We start from the raw sequence: 25,643 nt of genomic DNA on the forward strand, positions 1-25,643 counted from the left end.
TCCATCCTCATCGATTATCGTTGTTTTTAATATCTTCCCTCCCTGTCCGCGTGAATCCACATCGTTCTCGTTTACAGTCACCTTTTCGAATACATCTTACGACGTGGACGTCCGATAATCACTTTCCTGGATAATTTAAATCGCGCTAGACGTTGCTTCGAGTATCTTTCTTAACTAAAAGTCTCGTTTAGAGCTTCCGGTTCTTTTTTCTTGTTCAAATTTTAAAGATTGTAAACTTCCACGAAATAAGGTTTTTCATCTCACGGAACAGGTTAAACAAAATCAATCCGGCATCAGTCACAGCCGTTGAAGTTTGTTATACGGTCAGAGTTTATTAAAGGAACGTGACTTTTTCGCCTTCAAATGTTGATCGAATTTCCCGGTCTTTGTTGGACGAAAATGTTAGTTACCACCAAGGATATTTGCACAACGAGAAACAATATTATTTCCTATTCAAACCGAAACTCCCGTTTCGCTATTCAAATTTCGTTACGTACAAACTCTACGTTTCGATAAATATGTTTTCAAAAACCGAACAAACTTTCTAGCATTCGCATGGACAGTGAAAAGGTCGCGTTAAAAGCGAAGCATTCGTTCCGCCAACGAAATTTGAATAAAAGCGTGCAACAGTGAAAGGAAAAAAAAGGCAATGATCCTCCCCATACATAGTAAGCCAAATAAAAAACGAGCATACAGACAGGTGCATCACAAACGAACTGAAACACGTCGAGAGCCGAACGTTTCTCGCCATAGAATCGCTTAACGAGCCTCCAGAACTAATCAGGGAGCCAAAGGACGTGGCTCAATATTTAAATTCATCTTTGTTCCGCGATCCAATCCGTCCGTGACGAAAGTTAACGAGACGGCGTTAATTAAATCGAACACGTTGAATCCTGACCGGTGGGAAAATTTGACAATGGCACAAACACAGAGGCGAACGTTGCTCGAACGCGTGTGTAGGCGTTTACAAGAGAGCAGGACGTCGTTGGTCGAAGCTCGATGAATCGATGACCGCTTTTAGTAATGATGTGTACATGGCAGACCGTCCTTTCCCGATGGAACGGCCGATGGGGTCATCCTAGGACGCGGCTGGTGCGCTGACTCGTGTGTAGCGGCAGCCAGAGTTTGCCAAGGGGGACTTATTACGTCCCTGGAATTACCATATAAATTATCGCGTGATGAACCCAGCGGAGTGCGAAACGGTGCACGCTCTGGCCTTTGTCGAGGTTTCGGTTATGGTTAATCGGCCACGCCGTTTAATTGACATTCTGCACCGCAAAATACCGCCTGTCCCGCGCCTCGTGTAATTTTCTTCGTCTCCTGCCTGCCTGCCTGCCAACCACCCCGTTACACAGCCTCGCGTTCACTGATCGGCTTCGATTCCTCTCAAACGCGATCATAGCCGCTTCTATCTTTTGATTATCTTCCCAGGGAAATTCGGGCTGTGTAACGAATAATTGTAAATTATTCTATCAAACCATCGAAGTAGAAATACAAGAAATCTGTCCCTCCGCGATTTTTCTTCAAGATTCAACGCCATTACCCACGACGTCGTGCCTGTATTCTCCGCAGGCGTATTCAGCCCTCGATGCGTGCCACGGCATATGCATAACCTAATCGTGGGATCCACGTGTATCACGTACGAAGTAAATTTAACAGCACGCGTAATACACGGCTCTAGCTGGAACAGACGCGCGGTAATTAGCGGTTATTCAAATTTTCAGGATCCTCCGTGAAGAGGATCGTCATTGAAGTCCGGGAGAGGAACGTTTACAAGGCTTTATCGACGAGATTACAGACAGACATAATTATCCCAGGTTGGGTATATCATGGTGGCGTGAATAGAAGACGTCGCGGAGACGGTGTCTGAGCGTTTAAGATCCAAACTATCGTGCCTGTTGACGAGGACGATGAATATGCAAAACTTTGCGTCGCCTGTACGACGACCGGCCTCTATGTTTCATGCATTCAGATGCCCTACTTACGTTTCTTCCTGCTCTCTTCTCGTCTGCAGAAAGGATTGAACAACGTGGCAGCGTGTCGGCTTCATTAGGTGCCATTTAAAAGGTCTACATTTTGCAGGGAATTCCCGCCACGAGCGGCGTCCATGCAAATCCCACTCAATTCGCGAGAACGCCGGCAAACTCTTAAAGCCTTTTATAGGATGGCTTCTCTAAGACTGAATTCGTGGCCTGAAACTCGAAACGCTATATTCTTCAACCAGACCTTTTACCAGCTGACTTTTTCGCGATTTTACGTGCACACCGTCGACGATGCTGAAGACTTTTAACCTACCTCTAAGAGGATACGAAAGATCATGCTGACTGATTTATGTATGTATACGAAGGTAAAAAGGAGCTCGACAGTTCTTGGAAATTATTTGGAATATCTGAGAATTGAAAATATTTCTGAGAAAACAGTTTGAAAACTTATCGGTAAATTTCGAAGAATAAAAGGGAGCTGAAACAATTCTTTTTGTTACATCCAACTGTACTTTCGTTCAAGAAATTAGAGCCATCGTGACATTGTTTGCCCGACGAAGCAACGGCGTCATATTTCACGCACGAGCGCAACCTGAGAATCGTAATTGAACGAAAGGGGGTGGAAGAGGGTTGGAAAGAAGATTCGTTGGACACATCCGACGTCAAGGCGAGCACGAGCATTAGGGAAAAAGTTATTCTTATTACCAAGCTAGGTCACACGTGTATATTATTGCCAAGAAGTTGCCTCCATTCCACGAAGAACAGGCCAGGCCAGAACGTGAAAGTTTTCCGATACTTTCTTAACGACGATTTCGCGTCACTCTCATAAGACGACCAACATGCATTGTCTACGACTGAACCTTCCTTCATTTTTACCAATTACCCTCTATATTTCTTTCTCTTTATAAAATTAGAAATTTCTGAAACTTTAAATAGTTTAACGAAATGCAAAGAAATTGTTTGAGTTAACAATATAAAGATATTTTCAAGTAGAATAGAAAATTGAAAAGATTTTCAGGACATTTTCAATAGACGGATGTATCCAGTATAAAGGATCGCCTTCCTGGAAAATATCTCAGTTAAAAACGCAATAATAGTTGTACGAGGATTTTAGAAGGGCTGTTTCATAAAAGGAATAGATAGTTCTTTTTTTACATGGCGAAAGAATACACGGTTATTTCCAAGCATCAAGAGTATAGTCAGCAACTATAGGCTTCTACGTAAAAGTTCTTATATTGTACGAGACTATCATATTATCGGTCGTTAATGCCACGTGTTATAACTTATAGCAATAAGAGTGGCCCATGGTTCAATGCCTCCCGTTTATGGATCCTTACGAAAGTGTTCTATTAAAAGGGTGGATGCTGTTCTTAATACGCGAAACGAACAATGGGAGGCCAGCCAGCGATCGTAAAATATACATCATAAAGCGTTTTATTTATCATATAATGGCCATCTTTTCGATGCAAGACGATGCTTAACATTTTTACACGATCCAAAATTGCATCGATATTGAAACAAAATTTTCGACAAAGAATTAAACTTCACTACGATATAATCAAAATAGGAAGATAAAAAGACTCGAGAAACCCTCTGAAGCCAACAAGCATCAAAACCGAACAGTGTAATAGCTAAACACAGAGTAAGCTAATTTTAACATCCCTTCTACTCTTGAACATAGTTGAAGCACGTTCAGGGTGGTTCGTTCGTTAGCTCGACTTAAAGCAAGTCGAGTTTTCCGATTCACTTACGGTTTGACGAGTCTCCCACGTTCCCTGCTCGCTTGCACACGCGAACGAAGGAGTAGCTGAAGGGCCGACAAAACAAAACATCGTAAAGCACCCTCGTCTGTGGAGGATGCGACCTGTTAGCCGCTATTGAGGCAAGTGAGAAAAGTGGCTGCGAGAGGTGGTGGTCGGCGATGCATAAGGGCGCGTTTCCAGAGGACGGTTTTATCCCAAGCCGGCGAGTATTGAAATTTATTAAGGTAACTACCTAACACCATGGGATATTTCCCTGTAAATTTCGTTCTGCGAATCGTCATGGCCGCGTTGATGAAACACACGGTTCCAAGCAAACGAATGCTTGACCAACGTCCACATTCATTTCTTCTTTTTTATTTCACTTTTTTTCTAAACTTTTGACGAACACGAGGATTTTGGTTGCTCTTAATTTTAACGCTGCCTGGTTCTCGTGCCCCTGGATTCGTTCGCGTTAAAATCGACGCGGTTTAAGAGTGTTTTTCAACGACTCCCAAGGCTGAATATTTATTTGCTCTTCCATAGAGATGTTGAACTTGCACGAGTGTTTGAAATTGAAACGTTCCGCTGCTGGTTTTCGAGCCGTGTAAAAACCTACGGTAACTGGTAAATTTCACCAACCATCATGAGATTATTCGTGATCGTTGGTTGAACACACATACGTTGTTACCAACGGGTTGGTTTTCAGAATAGAAATTTAAACGAATTCAATGTATTAAAAGAGTAATCAATTCGAAAACGACGTGTAACGGTATGACGCCGATTAATTGGAATCTGACCGAAGGAAATCGTTTTCTTTGATGGATTTTATGAAGTATTCAAGTCGTTCTTCGGCTTCGACTCCCTCGACGAAAAGAATCCTCCCTGTCCAGAATATTTAATTACTCTGCTCGCACACCGTGCTGAGAACAGGGTCTCCGAAGATCGATAACATCTTGAGCGTGTACGGGATCGGATAATTGAGTGGTGGATACCTCTCGAAATTCCCATGGAGACGTCCTCACAGTGAGTAGCTCCCCCTTGATTATCGAGACAGCTGATTGATGCTTCGAGCTACGATTCGGGGAGACCGATCGACCATCTTAAGATCACTCCTTGTGTTCCTTTGACTATGAAATTTCGTCGTCATCGACCAAACAGGCGTATCATGAAAATATATTTATTATCACAGAAGAAACAAACCGAGCGATAGCCATTTCAGAAAAATAATGGTAATTACCTTTAAATCCTAATACAACAACTAAATCAGTCAAGTATTTCTTTCCCTTAACGGGTTAAAATTCGATTTCATCTCGTATATCATTATTTTTCAGATAAATAAATCCTCCCGGGACAAACACAGTCTAATGGTAACATAGTTTGCATAATACAATGTCCTTGTTTTGCATCGATAAGGGACTGGTATCGGAAAATTCTTGCAGAACGTTACAAAGTAAACACGGCTGTCGGTGTCGAATCGTGAATTATCCGTATTCAATATCGGCGAGCAGGCAATTCGATTTCATTCAACCTCGAATGACTCCCATCGACGGCCGTGAATGCTTAATGAGCCGACGTTGTTTGCCGTCGAAACGCTATCGAGTTTCCGTGTTTCAGGGGCCTTCGATCTCTCGTAGCTTTCATAATGAAAATACGGGGACACGAAGCGTTATTTTGCGGCCCGATAAAATCCCTACTTCACGAGTCGGTGATTATCTGCTGAAAAATACAAATCTATGCCTGTTTGATTTGTTAAAAAAAAAAAAAAAAAAAAAAAAAACCAGAAAAAATACTCGAATACACCGTGTAGAACAAGTTTCAAGTGCCGTTTCAGGTTTAGTAGAGTTTGTTTTTCTTGGTCGTTCGACGATGTAAATACAAAGGGAAAGCAATTTGTCACGGTTAAGCGAAACCTGATGTTATTTCAATTATTTCCTGATCGATCACCGTTGACAATTTCGTATCGGTCAAAGGGTGACACTGTTTGTTGTTGCGAATGTTTTAACAACGTTTCACGCGAATATTCCATCGTTAAAGAGAACAACAATAAGGATAAATGAATTATATTCTTGTACAGTATGAAATTCTCCCGTATTATGTGTTTGTTTTAATGCCGGTCATTGATGCAACACGTCAGAAGCGATCTATTTGCAAATTTAATTTTCAACCGTTTTAAACGTTGATTGGAACTGAAGCTTGCAATGCTGTTATAATTATTTAATCAAACTTTCCTTGATACAAAATAATTTATCGCCGTGGAAAAGCGAAATTCGAACAACATATCAATAAAATCATATATTTTGTAACCAAATCTATTTTTCATCCCCCATTTTTTTATTTATAATTTAATAATACGTATCTGTATCTAAATACCTACAAAAACGTACTTCATCACGAATTTTTGCTTTGTTGTCACAACTGGTACACGTCATTAAACTGTTATCCATATTCGCTCGTACAAAACCCGATGTGCTTGCACTCGTTGCACCAAATGCACCCCATGTACAAGTTCACCCTCGAGTTCACCTTCAATCGGTTCGTTCACCCTATCGAACGGATGCGTTCGTGGCTGATGCACCCGATGCACCCTAAACCAGTTCATTCACACGCAATATCGAAAGCGTGGTTTCATTCACACCCCACGGTGTACCGAGATATACGTACACTGACCGTCAGGCAACCGATTTGCTTGCAGATGCTGCAGTGATGGACAGCGAGGGCACTTTGGGCCGCGGCCACGGAAACGGGGGCCGTGGACTGCGCCGTCAACGGTCCCTGGAATGGCGTGAGAGGCGCGGTTACGGACCCAGTGCCCAATCGAGCAGCGACGACGAAGAGAACTCTCGTCATGCCGTTGGTCCCACCTCGACCTCGTCCGCTGGAAGAGGCGCTCGAAGCCCGGGCCAGGTTTTTGCTTCACTCCTGGCGCAGCAGTACGGAAGTGAGTGATGATATAATTGATATTTGATGCCATGATCGAGAACCTTGAGCGCGAAGAAAAGTTTCGCGGATCTAGTTTGCCGTGCGTAACTTGTGTTTGAGGAAAGAATGGAGTTGGATGGCAGTTTCCAAGGAAACTATGAGTAATGACGGACGTTCAATATTCCGTGGCTTGAAAAATCCTTCATCGCTGTAGAATTTTGATCTTCTTTAATGGCTTCTCGAAGTTTGTAATTTTTTAGACTTTTCAGAACTTTGGAAAACACAAGTGGATTTGATAGGAATCGTTAACAAACTGATATTAGATACTATCAACTTTCCTGCGCAAACATTTTGCTCATTTTTCAAGTAATTCTCAACTTATTCGGAAGAACCTTTCTTCGCTAATCTCTAAACGTCCCGAAACTTTCAACTCAAACGAAGCCGAGGGGTCTTCATTAATCGAAAGCAGCAGTCGCGACTCATCGAACCCTACTTGCTCCTAGATAAAAGAAATTAACGTAACGATTCGACTTGTAAGCCAGACCAGTCTGATTGGATGACCCTTCGTCCATTTTCTTCCGCCTCGATTCAAACGAACTTTAACGAGCGACTTAATGAGCAACCTATGAACTTCGAATCGTAACAATTAAACGATGGCGCGGCTGTTGGCCGCGAGAATCGAACGATGCAGAAAAACGGCCTCGAACAGGTAGGTACCGATCATCGAATAATGACCTGTCGAACCGAGAACGATTTAACGATACGCGCTGGTGGTCGGTAACTCTTTTTTTCTCTCTCCCTCCTTTTTTTTTGTTGTTGTTTCTTTCGAGTCGATCTGCTGCCGCCGCCAATAATAAAGTTCAGAGTGGCTCGTTCATCATATTCCATCAAACGCTCGCGCAACCCACCCCTGTCCATTCAGTTTGCCTCCCTTAATCTTCCTTCGACTCCCCGGCAAACGCGTAGATTAAAGGATTTACGAAATTAGTTTTACTTGCTCGCGTCGTCTACGAGCGCGGCCGGATATTAAGTTTGACGGTAAAATCCAGATTGCCGGGCGTCGGGACGCCTTCGTCACCGGTACGTGCTCGAGTAAACAAAGCCTTAAAAATAATATTTCTGTCCGCGCAACGCGACGCCTCCCCGAGAATAATCTCATTTCGTCGTCTTTGTCGTGATTCATTTGCGCCGCTGACGTATCAAGATGGAGCTTAACGCGTTAATTACTTTTGTTGTGTATCAACGTTGAATTTCACGCCAAGCTGAGATCGATGGAGTAACCTACACGTATCGCGTGAGTCTGTGGATTATAATTGTGAATAATTACGATTACTTAAATCTAAGAAAAATACGAAACAACGTTGATAATGCCTGTTTAGCTCTATATCTAAAGGAATAATGGTATTCCACGGTCTTTGTCATGATTCGTTTGCGTATCGTGTATCGATTACGCGACTCGTTCGCGGTATCCCGTATAAATATCGCGCGCCGCATAATTGCATTATCATTGATGGCTTATTTGGATTACTACTTACGCAAATAATAGTTTAATATCGCGCGTTCTGGTTGCTCGACCATTATTTGACCTCGGATACAGCCGGTTATGCCGATTAAATCTACAAATTCGGATCTCTATCCCTGTACCCCTATTGTGCGATCACTGTCGTGCTCACTACATAGTTGTTTCGCGTAATCGTTATGTTTCGATGAATCTTGAAAACGTGTCGACTACTCTTTCACACCATCAGCTAGAGGGAAATTCGTTCCTCTTTCACTAGTAACCCCTTGATCTTCGACTCGACTTACCGTTTCCCTGAAAGTTACATCGATTCGTCTTGAAGTTGGACAAAATAAACGAGGAGGACGAAAAAGGGGGACAGGTTAGAGAGACGGAAGGGGCGAACTCAATTAATACCAGTGCTCGGTTTATACTATATTTCTTGGTTGCGGTATCAAGCGAGCCAGCAACCCACCTCACGTCTGTCTGCATTTGTTCCAATTCACTTGCTGCCGATTACCGCTCCCTCCCCTCCTCGATACGCCACGACCCCACATCGTCGTTCCCCATTTTCATCCCTATTCCTCTCTCCACCATCCCTTTCCACTTTCCGTCCTGCAGACTCATCCGTTGCTCGACTAGTCTCGATTCGCCATGGCATCGACGTCGATCTAACTACGCTATCGAACGCGACGATGCATACTCGCGGGTGTAATGTAGGCCACTTTTGGTTAAGGAGAAGAGTCCAACTTAGAATCTTCTGTCTTCAGACTTAGGAAGGCTAAATTGTACCTGCTCAACGTTGCGCAGCTTGCGAAGCGACTCTATGCTACCATGTTACCTTCTTTTCGTTTCTGTTCGCCGGTTACCGTGGTTCACCGTTTTCGTTGTTCTCCTTCTGGTCGATCGATAGGAGGCGGCTAGCGTTTCCCGATACGAGCCGCACGAAACGCTTCTCGGCTGTTGTTGCGAGGTGCACGCTTGATTGCCGCAGTGCAGACATCGCGTCGGGCCAGGCCGCCTTGAAATCGCGAGGTTAATTAACCCCTGGCTGGCTGTGTCGGTCTCGAGGCTGCCAGAGATAATTGATGAGAGCGCGATGGATCATGGAAACGCGATCGATTTCGTTGCGCGAAAAGGTGCATGCATGGGGGAACCCCCGCGAGAATCGAGCGAAAATCCGAGCTTTAACCAGGAGCAGGCTCGCAGATGGCTCTGCTGTCTGTCTGTCTGTCGGCTGTTTCACGGTTGGCTCGCCTCGTCGCACCATGTCCAGCCAACGGGGATTATGTTGCGTTAATGGCCACGTCGATTCAGTGAGCCACTCGGCTAAGGGAGAAAGGGCAGGCTTTCTACGGTGAAAAATAATCCGACGACATTTTATTAGGTATCGCCGTTACCGTTCCGTTAACGCGTCAGAGTGGTGGATCGCGTTACCGACGATTGGCAGGCATGTTACGACAGAGTAGTCCGCCTCCGTAAAATCCTGCATTGTCGCGTACCTCGTCTTATATCACGGATCGAAATACCTTTTACGAGCTGGATAGATGGTAAGAGGGCGAGTAAAGCTTTAATAACGGTCGTGTCATCGTACGCCTCCTGCGTTACGAGAAACCGCACCGCATCTTCCTGTACAGGGTGTCCATAGGAAAGAATTTAACAAAAATTCACCCCTGTATTCAGCGGGTCGTTCTGAACAAAGAGTAGCGTACACATAAGACATATTTCGTTTAGAATGAACTGCTGGGTATGTGTTCGAAGTTTATTGAACTCCTCGCTAGATACAGGTGGTGTTTCTTTATCCACGTCCTCACGGTCATCAGTACATATGTACATATATTGATGTGGAATTGCGTGAGTTCCTGTCTCGAAGCTCGCGAGACATTACATTGTCGGTTCATTACACCGTCCACACGGTCAGCCACGTCCTGCTTCGCCGCTTTTCCTGTGGAAAATATTGACCACGCCACGATGGCGATAACGCGACGGGATAGTGTATAGCTTCCCGTGGCATTGTAAGTGTTGATTTTCCCCCGTCGCGTTTGCATAGACATCGCGGACTATTAATTTGATGCGGTCAGATATTGCTACAATAGCGAATCGTGGTGGAACTTGGTGCGTTAATTACTGTGCCAGCCTTCTCTGTTGTTATTGCTCGCTATAGTCAACATTGAACGTTCAAACAGTCCTCGTCGAAACAAGATATTCCGAATAAATCTCACGTATCGCGTGGATTTTTATAAAATAATTAGAATTTAATGGACCGCGCGACATTAAGGGAAAGTCGAGTCGAGATTGAAGGTTTTCAGATAGCAAAGGAGAATCAGAGATACTCGAACTATCGTGAGTGAAGACGGTCGTTGAACTCGAATTTCTTATATCGCCATCCGACTATTTTTTTGGCTTACAATGCATTACATGGTCGAGGAACGATGTTAAGCCAAGAATAAATTTTTAATGGGCCGACGGAGGTTCCGGCTTTATAAAATACTGCCGCGATACATGCAAATGATCGAGATGAAGAATTAAACTCCGCGATTTTATCTGAAGTCATAATCAAACGACTCACGAGGACGCTTTAAAAGGATCGAAAACTTAAAAACTTGTTTTAAACGAAAAGAAACTTTCGATCGTTGAAATCTTTGGTAAAATATTACGTTTCGGTGTTCATAAATAATAACTTAACCCACGGGAAACGGACTGAACCTTGTTCAGAAAGGTTGCGACTTTTTACTTTTCGGAGAAAAAGATACTCGCTCCTAACTCAAGATTAAAGTTAACGACATATATGTGAAAGTTGGAGTGGCTGAGGAGGCTAACGTACGAGATTAAGTAGCCGAAGTTCACGGTGCAGGGAAACGTGGAGTCGAAGCAACGCTCATTACAAGGTAATACAAAAGTTTCAACGGAGAAAAGAGAACGCCGGTGGTTCGCCGTTTCCACTTATTCTTTCGTCGGCAACGGAAAGGAGAGGAAATCCACGGCTCTCAGGAGGGATGAATAATTTAAGGACGTCTGATCGCGCGATCGAAATTCACGTGTCTGGGAATCGCTTTGAACGTCAAATTACAGGGAGGCTCTCTCCTCGACCGATCTCTTGAATAATTGTGTTACAGACGGTCGATCCATTTAAATCACTCTATTGCTGGCAAACGGTTCATTAAAATGCAGCCGATCGAATTTCTGTCAGAACGACTGCCCCAGACGTGTAACAAGAAAACTCTAATAAATCTTATCGATGCGCCTCTATAGCATTGAAGAACGATAAAATTTTAATTATTTTTTTATAGAACTTTGTTATATAATAATTATATCGAATCATCCCAAATAACACAGGGTTGAGGTGAATTTCTGGGAATCTTCTGCAAAGACCAGAATGAGGTACACGGATGTGCAACAATCTGGGTTACAGTGTGTCGCTGAAATGGTTAGCGGTATGTGGGAAGGGTTTCAAAGGGCCCCGCTAATGTTCGCATAACGTGGATACCGGATGAACGACACACAAGGTAGGCCTACATAACCGTAAGCATCGTTAGGTAAACTTGCACCATCGGGGCTATATCGTGCAGCAGGCGCCACCGCAACACGGTCTTGCACAGTGTGCCAGTACACGTGTACCTTTGAGCATTTACCAATAAATTTTCCTTGCAAATCCTAACCACGACGTTTCCTTGCACGATGCTGCACGATCTGGCGACGATAGCGAGTTGTCGTTCAGAAGGAGCGTACGTTGCAGAGATTCGACGATGTCAGATCAATGGGAACGGATAAGGAGGATTGTTATTGCTCGTAGCAACGAGACGAAGAAGATCAGAAGATTCGAGGAGAGATCGGTCACGGTAAACGCTGCCAGTAGGAGGCAGTTTAAAAGGATATATCGGTGGTCAAGTGGAAATAAAACGTCTGTGTCGCTGGATAATGCCAGCCGTTAATATCGGAACAACGACGTGGCTATCCGTGAATGCAGCCAACATTTTTCGTACGACATTTCTGAATTCGTTTTAAGAGCGTACGGTATTGTGTTTTGATAGAAACGTATCGGGGCTATTGGAATTAACGATCGAATTCGATTGAATTATTTCATCGATTGTTCGCAAATGGAATGCTTGACAATTAAACAGAAATTGGTCTCCGATTGATCTTTCGCATCGTAGATCAGGAATAATAATCGGAAAATCACGTCGCTGGTGTAAAGCAACAGGCATCGCAATCCACGCAAGAACGAAATTACTGGCTACACACAAATTACGAACTGGATACGCATCTCTCGTTTCCTGTCCCGACCCACCCTTCCTTCCGCCGAACCCGTAGCTTGATCATAAAGCTCGTTTCAGCTCTACATACCAGCTTCCTCGTAAATATCATTCTCGTTTTACGTAGATGCGGCTTCTCATCGGCAGAATAAACACGCCGGAGGTAAGGTTACCCTAACGAGGAAACGTTGCCCCTCGATCTGCAGGGAGACGATGTTTCTCTCTGGCTTTATTATTGCTGTCGAGTAATTAAACTGTTTTCCGTGTTCCTGCTTTTAAATCAATCGCCGCAGACGTATCTGTCCGCACGAATTTTTCGAATGGCTTGGATTAATCGTTGCCGGACAACGAATAGCATTCGTCAATATTGAAATATGAATCGCAAATATTCATTTGAAAAAAACTTTTATGAAATCGGGGAATCTTGATGGCACACATCGATATTCGGTGGTCAATATCAATATTTATTCAAGCGTGATGTTATGACTTTCAGAAGTGGGAAGAATGCTGAGATTTCGTATCTCTTTTCTTTCACATCGTCCCAAAGACACGTATTATAAACAAAATACGAATTCCATCTATGTACTTGCGATTTCATCAGGATGCCACTGCACTATTTATCACGGTAGCTTCCGGTCGCTGGATGGAAGAACCGGTAAAATCGAATCTCGACCGTTCTCCGTCCATCGGTTCTCTTATTAAAATTAAAATCCAGCTATCACGAGTGTAATTACGCGTCGTGGCTAGATGACTCGAGAGTGATTAGCAAGAACGTCGCAGAGAACTCCAACGGGTGACGTTGATATCCACGGGTACCGTGGCGGCACCAATAAGGGTTGGAAGAGAAAGAAAAAACGAAGAATAAAAAAGAAGAGGGAAAACGAGTACACCACCCGATACAACCATGAGCTTTCTCATTATTTTAAGTGACTTCAGAGACAGAGGCCGGCGTGTAGGTATATACGCGCCATATATCACCACTTGCCACTCAGGCCAGGGCTGGTATCGTGTAATCGAGTTGTCAGGCAAACTACCCCTTACAGAGAATGGGTCTACTATCGTTGTCGCCGCCGCAGACGCCACCGACGCCATAGCAGTCGCCTAATGCACGCGTTATTACGTTACACGCATTTAAAACTTGCCTCCTATTAGCAGTTTGCCATCATCTGCGGCTGCTGGTACCATGGATCGAATTCAAGGAAGGGATCGATTCGTCCTCTTCCTCCTCGTTGTCCTCGTATCGACTATGCACGCTTCTAACTTTGTTTCCTCCTCGAACGGATTTAATACTTTGCTGGCTATTACGTTCGACGATCTAATGGATCGCGTGCTTAAAACGTTTAGTCCTGATGGCTTCTCCATTCTCCTCTTTCCTGTCTTTCAGCTTATTTTTTCCTTTTACGATAAACAAGTGTCCCGGCGTCTAATTTTCTTTTATTAACACTAGAGTGATGAAGTTTCGTACATGGTATATATCTATATAATTTTTTAAAAATTTTCTAAACGAAGAAAATGATACATTTCGGATATTTTTTCATTCGTGGAGTCTCTACTCTTGGTATTTCCAGCGTTGCTGCTTTCATCTTTAAATTGTATGCTCCTGGATATTCATGAGCGTTCTGTATATTGGAAACACGTATAATGCAGTGTTACAATAGACTGCTTTTCAGAAATATTAGTCCATAGTGCGTTGTTTCGCTTCTATTGTTCGATAGCCCCATTGAACAGCGATCGTAACGTAACTTTAGACGTTAGTCGATCCCCTATCCCTTACCACTCCTACGGTTTATGATTTGCAACTGTTTCCGCAGCTCGGTTATTTTTCACCTAAATATCAATAACTCGCGTTTAATTTCAAACCTCGCTTCGTTCTCATCTTCTACATTTTATACCTTCAGTCGAATTGAAGGAAGAACAGCGTGTAATGAGTTAACGAGCGCAAAACGATACGCTTGATATCGAACGTTCTTACACCGTAAACTGGAAGATAACACTTCGCGAAAGGAAAACGGAACGATTTTCTGGAACAAGAATACTCCGGGGACCGGGCAAATCCGCGTGGAAAACCAATAAATCACGTTGTGTTTAACGAACCTTCATGTTTCTATGCACGCCTGTGGGAATAGCGGAGCGGAAGTGTTATTTTTACTGCGAGCCAGCCAACTGATAATGTTCGAAAAGAAGGAGGACGATGCTCGCCGGCCTCGTTACACGAAATGTACCGCGAAAGAATACTCGAGCGAGTTACAAGAGCATCGACTCGTCGTTATCTTTCAGGTTACAGATCAGAGGAGACGCGTTTCTATATTGACCAACTGGAGCGATATCGTTGCTTGAAGTATTCATTCAGGCTGTTCTCATAGAGTAACGAATCTTGTTTTCAAAATAATAACGTCGAAGATCCGCTATCCGTATTCGTTTCTCGGTGCAAAGGCCTAACGCAGAGTAACTGGCGCGCGAGTTCACTTAATAATGTAGATAGAGAATACCCGTAGTCCCGTGTGCGCTGCGTGTAAGTCATGATTAATATTTCAGGTGTCGACCGCGAGAGGTTAGAAAGGTTAGGGGGTGGTTGGTAGCGAGCTTCTGATGGGGTGCACTGGACGCTCGGAACGGTTGGGGGGTGGCGACGGTAACGCTGACCATCGCCGGGCGCGGAAGGTTCGCCAAGGTTTCGTTGTCCGGTAGGTTGTTAATTATTCGGAAAGGAAATTAATGCGTTCCCGGAAATAATTTATATCGGCCGCGAAATGAATGGTTAGCAGACGGAATTATTCACGTTTTGCGTCTCGTTGTTTCGGGGATCAAGATCGTATTCGGTGAAGCTCCTTTGTATCGTTCAGATATTTTTAAGATCACCTTCAAACGGATTGATCTTATGAATTTTTTCTGTCAATATTATGCTGTTTACAGAGGAATTATGTTAGATCTAGTGGAATCATCCTATTAGAGTGAAGTGTAAAAGAGCCGGTTTGCTTACAAAGGGTTAACCTTCACCGATGTACAGCAATTCCTCGAACTCGGAAGAAGCTTCCGCCAACTTTGCAGAAGGGTTGATTTCATAGCAAAGAGGTAAAATCAGTCGGCTCGAGCGAGGCCGAAAGCAGTTATCCGAAGTAAGTCGCGTTATAATGAATTTACCGAGTTCGCTGTTTAACAATGCACATCTCGCCAGGTTGGTTGTGTTCCACCGCGAACGATAACCCGTTGAAATACGTTACGAGCCGACCGTTTCCGGTCCTGTAATGCCGCGGGTTTCGAGATCTTCTAATCTATTTGATACATAGCAGACCGCATAGCTGAGATTTCTAGCGTGGCCGGAAACCGGCATTAAATCTCCTTTCCGCTCTGAAACGTTATTACTATTTTAATTGCGATCCAGGCTGACGTATCTCGCCACGGGACACGTCTGCAGGAATTTATTCCTTTCGTCTATCGATTGGTGGCTTGTCAACTTGTATTCCCATCCTTCTGGATGCTCGCAATGGGTCTGAGTGGTTGGAAAATATTTTCATACGTTCCATGAATAACAGGAAAACAAACGAGGGGAATGAAAAACACGAGCGTGCCGACTAAAGGAAAAGAGAAATTGAAATTTTCAAACACGCTGTTTTCCGTTGGATTTATGGCAACGACTCGAGTTATTTTCAACCGTAATGAATAGCTACTTCTTTCGACCAGTATATTTCAACGAACGCTACGAGAACTTTACTCGTCATCATCATCATCGACGGTATGAATTACTTATCGGCATCTATTATTCGCTCGACAACGATAACCGGAAACCAGCACACAACGTACCGTTGGACACCGATGTGAAACTGCAACCCCTATCGCACGCGAACTGTGCCTACATTTTTCTTATTTTATTATTCTTCTGGATGGTTGTTTCCTGGTGGGAAAACACGCATCGTTTGCAGATGATACAATACGAGAGGTCGATGGGAAACACGGTTCGTTGCGAAGAAACAATGAGAAGAAAAAAAAAATTAAACCTGAACAAACGTAATCGGGGGAAATTCTTCCAGACGAAGCTATTCTTTCGAGACAAAACAATTTTACTTCTCACGACGGTGGTGCATTCAACTGCAATTTCTTCTGAAAGAGAGTAGCGATTTTCCCGTCGTTCATTCCTTACATCGCGTTTAATTTCAAAGGCTTACGTTCTGTTTTAAATATTCTTCGTGTTGTTTAACTGGATTTGTTTAGCAGATCGATGAAACTGGTGCGTTTATTTTAGTCAACGAACCACGATGTTTCTATTCGACTGTATGATCGGTATAACGTAAGATAAATTTCATTTGAATACCATTCGACTTCGTTTCTGCCTCGAGTTGCGAGTTCTCAGCTTTTAGCGGTAGTTTTCTTCGTGTTGTTTCTAGGATGTTGTCGAGAACGTTGCGAGAACCAGTTAACGCGCAGCTAGATTCATTTGTGTTGAATTTACTAACTTGTTAGTTATCGATTGATGAAGTTGCACGAAATTTTGTGTACAAACTCAACTACGTAGATGCATTGAAGTATCGGTGTGCTAAAATAACTGGTAATGAAGCTTATCGATTAGCATCGAAACGTGGCGCTTGTGTTTTGAAGAAATAGAAAACAAATTTCACGAGGAATTTGCGGTCTCGTTAGAGAACACATTAGATTCTTGAACGGAGCATCGACTTATTATGACTCGGTGGCGGGATGTGGCTCGTTTCCCCCAAAGGTGTGCTTTAGGCCTTTTATCAAAGAGCTTGCGGTTTAAGAAGCGGAAGGAAGAGGAACGGGGTAAAGTGGGAAGCGAAACGAGGAGTGGCCCTTTCAACGGACGACACTTTGCACCTGTTGAAGATACGGCTTCTCCTTCGCTATTTCTTCTCCTCTTTTTTCACCCTGTTTCCCTCTATTCCTTTCCCTCTCTTCTCGTCTTCCTTGTCCATGCTTCTTTCCCCTTTTTTTATTTTCTTTTTTTTTTTGAAGTCTTACTCTCGCACTGAAATTGATCTCGAGCCACGGGCCGGGGTTACCAACAAAAATGTCACCGAACTTTCTTCCCCGACTCGATTCCATTCCATTTGATGTCTCGGAAATTGCTTTTCGATAGCAGCCTCTCTGTAGACGGCCCCCGTTGTTCCCTATGCATATGACAGTTAGTAAAAAGACACATTGTGCTCGCTAGCTACAAGCTCTTACGCGTATTTTACCCCGGACCCTTTATCGTGCCGCGATAACCCGCCGCGAGTCCTTTCTCCTCTATCGTCGCGCGTAAAGTGAAGCTTCCTGTTCCCCTACAGGCCGATTACGATCGAATCGAAAGAAAAAAGAATAAAAGAAATTCGTTTTTCTGCAAGATCAATTGAATATAAATGTTTCGAGTACCCAGACAATTGTGTGATTTGAAAATTTTCAATGCATAAAAGGATCGAATAAATGATTACAAATAATTTGATATCACATGGAGTTGATACACAAGGACGATAGAAGAAAATCAATGGACAAACTTTGATAACATATTCTACTTTTTCTTACAAACTTTCGTCGCTTATTTTCCTTCCATCCTCTATACAGAATTGAATAAAAAGATCCCGTGGTACGAAAAAGAAGGATCGCAACAACGTCCATCGCTACTTTTTCTCTACAAAACATAGAAACGCGATCGAACTTTTATACCACTCGAGTGAATCGATACTTGATGGGGTAAAAAAATCGATTTGTGTTTGCTCTCTGCCATGTTGTATACTTTGCCGTATTTATTCGGCCAGCTTCCAGGCTGAAACGTTGTTTGATCCTCAATGGACCGAGGTCGTAAAACGAATTGCAACCGTTCGTAGAAAAATGAAAGGTAATTTCTTCCGTCCGTCGATTGCGTTTTCACAGATTCCCGTTCGATCTTTCACACCGATCAATTCGGCCAGCATCACGCGACGAATCTTACCCGTACCATCTCTATATTAAATTTCGATACGCAACTTCCCGATGAGCCCTTTCTCGTGGACGCGTCCTGCACCCAATGACTCCCCCGTCTCGAGGGGTAAAAGCTTCATATTGATTTAGCCAACGTCGAGAGGGAGGAACGTAGCCCCGAACGGTTATTCAAATTTCGTGAATTCATATTTGTCATGGAAGAAGGTAGGAGGATTCCCGTCGATCAGTTTAGGATCTCACCAGCAGTAAATAAGTTTTTTTTTTTACGATCACGATATTACCGGTACAATTCATGGAAAGTGCTTTGGATAGTTTCTTTCAACGGTTCCTAGCTCGTTTCATTGGTTACTCTTTATTATTGAATTATATCGAGATTCGTGTATACACGAGCAAACGAGAGAGTTTTCGAGGCACGTGCAATTTGCCGTAACTCCAATCTATCTTCTGATAGTCATATTTCATCACGACCCTCGTCGAATGGCCTGCGTTCGTTAGCCGAAACGCATAAAATTACTAGCCCTCCAAATTAATCGTCGAATTTCACGATCGATGGGTTTCTCCTCGGACGTAACACTATTCTCAACTAATTAAAGGAGGTTTATCGAGCATCGCTGGCTTCACAAATTGCGAGCTGATTAAGCATTCTTTTTTATCTAATCCTAGGATAAAATGTTTCCCATCTTCGGAAAGAAATTTGCATAATGCAACGCGTGCATCCCCCTCTATTTATTACACTAATGATTAATCATTCTGTGCATCAATAAAAAAACTACAAATCAATAATTTGATATAAAAATCATCAGAAACGTTGAAACTTTGGAACCGAATAAATTTTGTAGAAATCAAAGTGTCCAGTGTCGAAAGGTGGGTCAACGTTGTAACTGGAGCTTCGAGAAACTAGACGATTGATCCTATGCGCGGTGGCCGGAAGCGGAATTCGCAGCAGTTCGTGTCTTTGACCGCGTACGAGCGGGTTTCTTCGGCTCGACGGGAATTCCTTCCGTGGCGGGTGGCGCAAACCCCCGTGCTCTTGGGGGGTGAATTTTGTTTGTAGGGGATCGTTGCCATGACAGCGTACTCTGCTGTGCTCGCTCGGTCATCGAATACACCTTGGTCCGGCTACGGTTGCCTTCCACGGGCGAGCGAGCTTGCGGAAAAGTTCGCCGCCCGGGGCCCCTCGCAAGCCCGTTAATTCTCTTCGCTCGTAGGACCAACAACTTCCTGCGTGGCCGCATCAATTTTACCCGGGAATTTCGCCCGGTAACCGCGATATAAATGCAACAGTTCTCCAGACACGTGACACAGTTTAATAGCCGAATACACGCTGTGTTCGAAGAAATATATCAAACATCATGCAACGTTGTTAACTTTAGCAAAGCGACAAATTTTTTGAAGCTTATCGAGCTGAATTAAATATCAATCTGAACTCATTTCTCTTCACATTAAGAGCAATAAATACTTAACCAAGCAATAAAATCAGAGGATACAGGGAGCAACCCTAATCGTTTCCAGCAAAGGATTATGTCCCATCGAAGACGAAATCGAAGAAAAATGGTTGGCTCGTTTTTCATCAGGTTCGCATCACCATCGACCCTTCGTGGACGGGACACGAGGGAGGAGTCATAGGACTTCTCGAAATATGATGATAAATCGAAGTGTCTTATACGATCGATTCGTTGCACGTTATTTATTTTAATCAACGAATAGTCTACGCAATACGATTCCGATGTTCGCGCTGGTAAAGATCGTTGAAAACGGAATAAAACGCAAACAGTCGGAGTTTGTTGCACGTGCAAGCCGTGGAGGACATTGTTCTGAGATCCTCGCGTTGGGATTTCAAGGTAAACAACGAGCCAATATTTCCAATCAACAACGGGGCGCACAATAAACCGCGCGCCGGACGGCATCGAATCAAAACTGATTCTTCGGCCAGGCTGTGCCAGTGAATACCGGATGGAACACTATTATTTTTCTACCGGTGCCCTCCAGCCGGGCCGATTTAGTTTTTCAACCGGAAGTGTGACCGACGCGGAGGCTACTGGACTATCGATTTTATTGGCTAACGGAATGGAACGTCGAGCGTCAACGTTACACGATCGAGCCGACAATACGCGACAGGTGACACTGTGGAATAAAGAATAACTGTGAACAGAAAGGTGAAGGGGTGAAACGGCAACTGGACTGTAACGCTTTGCCAAATAGTCCTGCAGTTTGTCCCTGCCACGTTGAACTTCCTACGCTCGTTAAAGACTATAATTAAACGAAGGATCAATCTTTATTTCTTCCAAATTATTTTTCTTTTACCTTCATCCCACCCCCTCAATTACAAACCATATCGAGTTCCAATAAAGGATACATTCCCCGGTGTCCGTGAAGCTGTTGCAATAACATACATTTCTGATACGTTTCTCGGGTATACGTATGTATTAAAAAGCTGACAGCGTTCCATAAAGCCCGCAGCAACGGGCGTCGCGAATTAGAAAATCCAATCCATAGAAAAGACGGCGCAAAATTGCGGGAGCAGAGGGTAAGAAAGGTCCTGAAGGAAGTTTGCCAGGCGGCGGTCGGTCGAAGAAGAGAGGAAAGCAAGGGGAAGCACGCGAAGGGAGAGTTGGAAGGGAGAGAAGAGGGCATAACACAATTACATGTGGGGTTGATGCCGGGCCGAGCTTGCTCTCGGCTGCACGACCTTCCGGTTCAGCCAGGGACGAGGGAAAGAGCCAAACGGTGGGTGGCAAGATTGAATATGAAAGTTTAATGCGAGCAATATCAGCGACGCTGGCCCGTACCTCGGCTACTCGCTCTCTCAGACGTCTCGACTATCACCCTGCCCATCTTGCTCTTCTATCTCTCTTTATATCCTGCACCACCATCCACCGTTCTCTTCTTCGCTGAATCTTTTCCGACCTTTGATGTTACGGGCCAAAGCGTTTTGTTATCGCGATAGTGTTCACAGACGGGAACGCGATCACTTGAGAAAGCAGCAATCAGAAGTGGATATTTCTATGCATTAAAATTGTCAGGGAAGGAACTGGTTCTTTGAGTAACAGAATCGAAACGTGGATATTATCTGTTCGGTGAGAAGAATTAATAAAAAATTGTCAGCCGAGCAAATGATATAGGGGGCTCGATCTTTAATTCATTTATCGCTTTTATCATTTACTTTCACGAGCGAACAGGACAAGTAATTTAGAGTACATTGGAAATAAAATGGAACGCTGATTACCGTTTACACCGGGAAGGATAATTATCAATTAAAAACTAACTTTCGTGAGATATTTTGCTTGCGGATGGAATTCACGGTCTCGCTAAGGCGTTTAGTGACTATGCCTTCGGCTATTTGTAAAACTTTCCTCATTAATTACAGACAAGATTCAATCCCCTCGTCTCTTCCATACTAAACCCCCTGCCCGTACCCCTATCTTTTCCCACCATCCTGCTACCCTTTTGTCCTTCGCGGCGGCACGAAGTTTAATAGTGAATTAGATCGCGCGTTCTCCCATCGGGCAATTATCTGCCAATTAACAGGACGAATACCGTGGTCGTTGCTGTTTCATCCAGTCATCTTGTCAGATTACCATGAACGAGCACTTTTGTTTAGAAAAATTGAAAAGTTTACACTCTACTGTTTCTGAAATGAAACAGTATTTTTGACCTGGTGATCCTTTTTTTGACCTCATTTTACGATCACGATTAGCTAACTCAGAGTACCTCTAACACCCTATCAAACGATTTTAATGTTACCATTTGCATAAATCTTAATTTTTAACAAATAATTTTAAATTCGCAACCCGTGAAAGGATTACGGTTACAGTAAAATTTTTCGTTATTCCCTATAAAAATAAAACGACAACCGTTGAACCGTAGACGAAATTGTGGACAGACGTGCACCAAGGTGTCCGTGAATCAGCGTCGAGTCGCGCGCGATGTCATGCCGCGTCACGGACCGTCAAGCATCGTCAACAAGAATATTCCGACGTGACGAACCGTTTCTGGCGTGACGTGTGCCGAGAACGGCCAATCGTCACAGCCAATCGGTAACCCGTTGCGAACAGGATGTACCCGTGTAAACAGGATGACGGTGACGGTCTGTGACGGTGACGGGCGTCGAACGAGCAACCATTCCGTAACGCGATCGAAATCACTGTATCTGCTACGATATTTGCAAGTGAATTCAAAGGCTGATAAGATTCGACGTGTTTAATTTTGCTTAAACGAATGGCAGAAAAATCTAGAATTTTGTCGGTGTAAAATGGACGTAAACAGTGATCAAGGTATTCTTACTGGTTCAAGTATCACGAATCTGTGTCACGGTTAGAAAACGAGACGACCAAGTATTTCTCGTCTACCAAGTAGTGGTTTTTACGTGTCGCTATCAAGGGTCGAGAAGCGTGTACACGGAGTTGGAATGCCTGTACTTTGGTGGGTCGAAAAGTTTAGCTGCGCGACAGACAACTTAAGCAAATGCGGGTCAGAGTAGCGACGCGAGTCAAAGTGCTGTCGTATCCCGATGGAAGCTGTGAAAGAATGTCTGACGAGGATAGCAGAAGGCTTCCACGAGGGATTAAGTAGCGCACCAGTTTGGAGAGCAGTAAAACGAAACGATGGTTGTCTCGTGAGAGCATGCCACTCTCGTGATGGCACCAGAAGACTCGTGATGCATGCGTGTGTACATGCAACTTCCCTGTGTTCGACGTCGCGTTGCATCGGTGAACGATGCGTCGCGACGCGAATGACTCGGTCTCGATACGCTTTCGAAATACGAACTGATGAAATCAGGAGTCATCGGGTTGGCATAGATCATCCCGAATTTATTCGCAACGTTCCCATCGATCTTTCTCCCAAAACTGTTGTTACGATACTTTATTTGAGTTATAAAATATTCTAATCTGTTTTTGAAATCGATATAACAGCCACTGTGATATTGATCGTTCAAAATATATTTTTACTCTTTCCGAGGTAAAACAAAAAGGTGACATATATCTGATGTAAAGCAATATTTTCATTTATTGAAATATGAATCATGTCAGTAAATCAATAAACGGTGAAATTTTGTCAGCGTCATCGTATATCGAATTTTGCAGGAAAAAAAAGTGAAAAATATATAGGTTGCGAATAAAAGTAATTTATGACATGAAACAAATGTACATTTTTTTTACATTTTTTTTCCTATTATTGTACTCTATTACGATAGAGGATAAATTAGTTTAAAATAACTGAGAGTGAAAGTATTTTACTGTGACTGTCATATTCAGAAAAAAAAATTTTAAATATTGTTTCTGTAATATTACACGAGGTTTCTAATTTGGTGAAATTAATGCCCTCAGGCGTTGGTGACCGATCGTACCGTACAGGTTCGGATACGGAGGGTGCAGCGACCACAGATAATCCAACGACGCCATTTCCGACGCCACCTCCAACCTTGACGCCAAATCATCGACAGGCGTCTCCGTTTCCCCTGGAGAGCACAAACTCCCGCCGGCATCATTACAATGGAAGTATATCATCCGAGAGATCCCGTAACGGCAACGGTACGTAGTTAATTAGTGTCACCAGAGAATTTTGTGCTTGCTCTTGCACGAGATACTAGTAAGTGTTCGAAATCAAGTCCAGGTAATGCGAGTCAATCCGGTTGTCTCGATTAATGCAAGAGAAATCGTGAAATTTGAAATAACATTCGCGTTACCGTGTCGCTGAATCTTGTAAATATTAATCGTATACTGTATCCACAAAGTTAATATTTTAGAGAGCATAAATGTGCGATTGTACACGGTACAGAATAAATTTTCAAGGGAAATGTTTCAATCGAAGACCATAATATCATTTTTTATATTGCGTTTGATAAATTCTATCAAGTCGAATAATTATCATTTACCTAAGTCTCTCTCGAAACTGAAACTCCACCCGCTTTAAATCTAATCCTCGACTTTGACTTACCATTCCGCGAAGAATTCCCCGGAACAAACGTACGGTCGTTGAAAATTTATGTTCTCCAGGAATCAGCGGCTTTAGATTTCGCTCGCTTTGACTGTCTGAAATTTTTCTCACGTTCGACGAAGATATTCTAATGTACCCAAAAATATTCCAACGATTCTGATACATCGCAGGTGAAACGGTTTATGCGGCGCCGTCGAAAAAGACGAACACCGGCGGCGGGACCTTAGGGCGACGTACGCGAAGAGGTCACACGAGCGCTTTGAGCAGTAGCTCAACCGCGAGCGACCGTTCGGAAACCGTCTTCCCTGACGAGCACGCACGCATGCATCTCACCAACGGTAAGTCAACGAATTCATTATTTTTCCTCCCTCCCTCTTTGGCTTAACATTTTTCGCGCCGTTGTTTCATCTTTCCATCGCTCATCGTATTATTTCGTTCATCGCACGCACACCTCGTCTCGTCGAATCATTTTTTGCCCTCGCAACTTTCGCGAACAACGAGATCAGTGGGATATATGTGTGTTCATCGATTGCCGGTGCGAGCACCCTCGCCGGCTGCCGGAAATCAGAACGTAAAATTTTCCCGCGCAGCGATAAGTTAACGATCCGTGGCTCAAATGCGATTACCGGCGTAACAGGATTACCGGCTGGTATCGAGCTCCTGCCCGGAGTTAAATCAGCTTTCGCGTAAACGTGTTCCTCGTTAAAAGCTTAATATTAATAGTCACCTAGCCGATACACAAGCGGAAAGACTTCGATTCCGTCCAGGCATTGTTCCGATAGCTACTCTTTGATATGTATGTATATGTACGTACTCTGACGCTTTTCACAGCCCACGAACGCGAACCGTGTGTATGTACATAATAAAATTCGATGAAACCGGGTATCAAACGATTCCACGCAACGTCGCGTCGTTAAATCACGGTCCAATATTTACCGCGTTACGCGACCTAAACGCAGGACAATTACGTTCAAGTTCCCATTCTACTCGCCTCGATCTTACGACGTTGCGCGTTTCAGGAGCGTTGGTAATTGCGATGCTTGGTGAAACGGCCGTGGGCGAGGGATCTTGAGCAAAGGGAAACGCTTCAGACGGCTAACAGCCTCGTAATCGACAAACTGCCTTATGCGTTGGCTCGTTAAATAACCAAGGGACTCTCTCTCTCTTAGTTTTGAGAGTTAAGCTCATTGTTGTTGAATCCAGCGTCGATGTAACCGGTAACAGAGTTGGTAACGACAACGACGACGACCCAGCCGCTACCGCGTTACTCTCACCAAAGATTGTCGGAAAGAGGCTGCTGTGTCGAGTACAAACAAGGAGGTTGAAAGAGAGTGCATACCAGTGAGAAAGACAAGAGCAAAGAGGACAGGGTGGTGGTAAAGAGCAGCTGGGAGAGGGAGAG

The 25,643-nt window shown here is 43.7% G+C and overlaps 1 protein-coding gene across 5 annotated transcripts in view; it reads left to right on the forward strand.

The window, feature by feature from the left end:
- The window catches only part of Ten-a (Teneurin-a transmembrane protein), a 449,881-nt gene that overhangs the window by 157,867 nt on the left and 266,371 nt on the right, over positions 1 to 25,643 (forward strand). For all 5 annotated transcript variants that reach the window (XM_034339675.2, XM_034339673.2, XM_034339676.2 and 2 more), the window contains 3 exons: positions 6,417 to 6,662; positions 23,632 to 23,835; positions 24,412 to 24,579. In XM_034339675.2, the coding sequence (XP_034195566.1) occupies positions 6,428 to 6,662; positions 23,632 to 23,835; positions 24,412 to 24,579 (607 nt within the window). In that variant the 5' untranslated portion in view covers positions 6,417 to 6,427. The remainder of the gene's footprint in view (positions 1 to 6,416; positions 6,663 to 23,631; positions 23,836 to 24,411; positions 24,580 to 25,643) is intronic.

Source organism: Osmia lignaria, chromosome 10 (assembly GCF_051020975.1).
Source record: "Osmia lignaria lignaria isolate PbOS001 chromosome 10, iyOsmLign1, whole genome shotgun sequence".
Taxonomy (NCBI): Eukaryota; Metazoa; Arthropoda; class Insecta; order Hymenoptera; family Megachilidae; genus Osmia; species Osmia lignaria.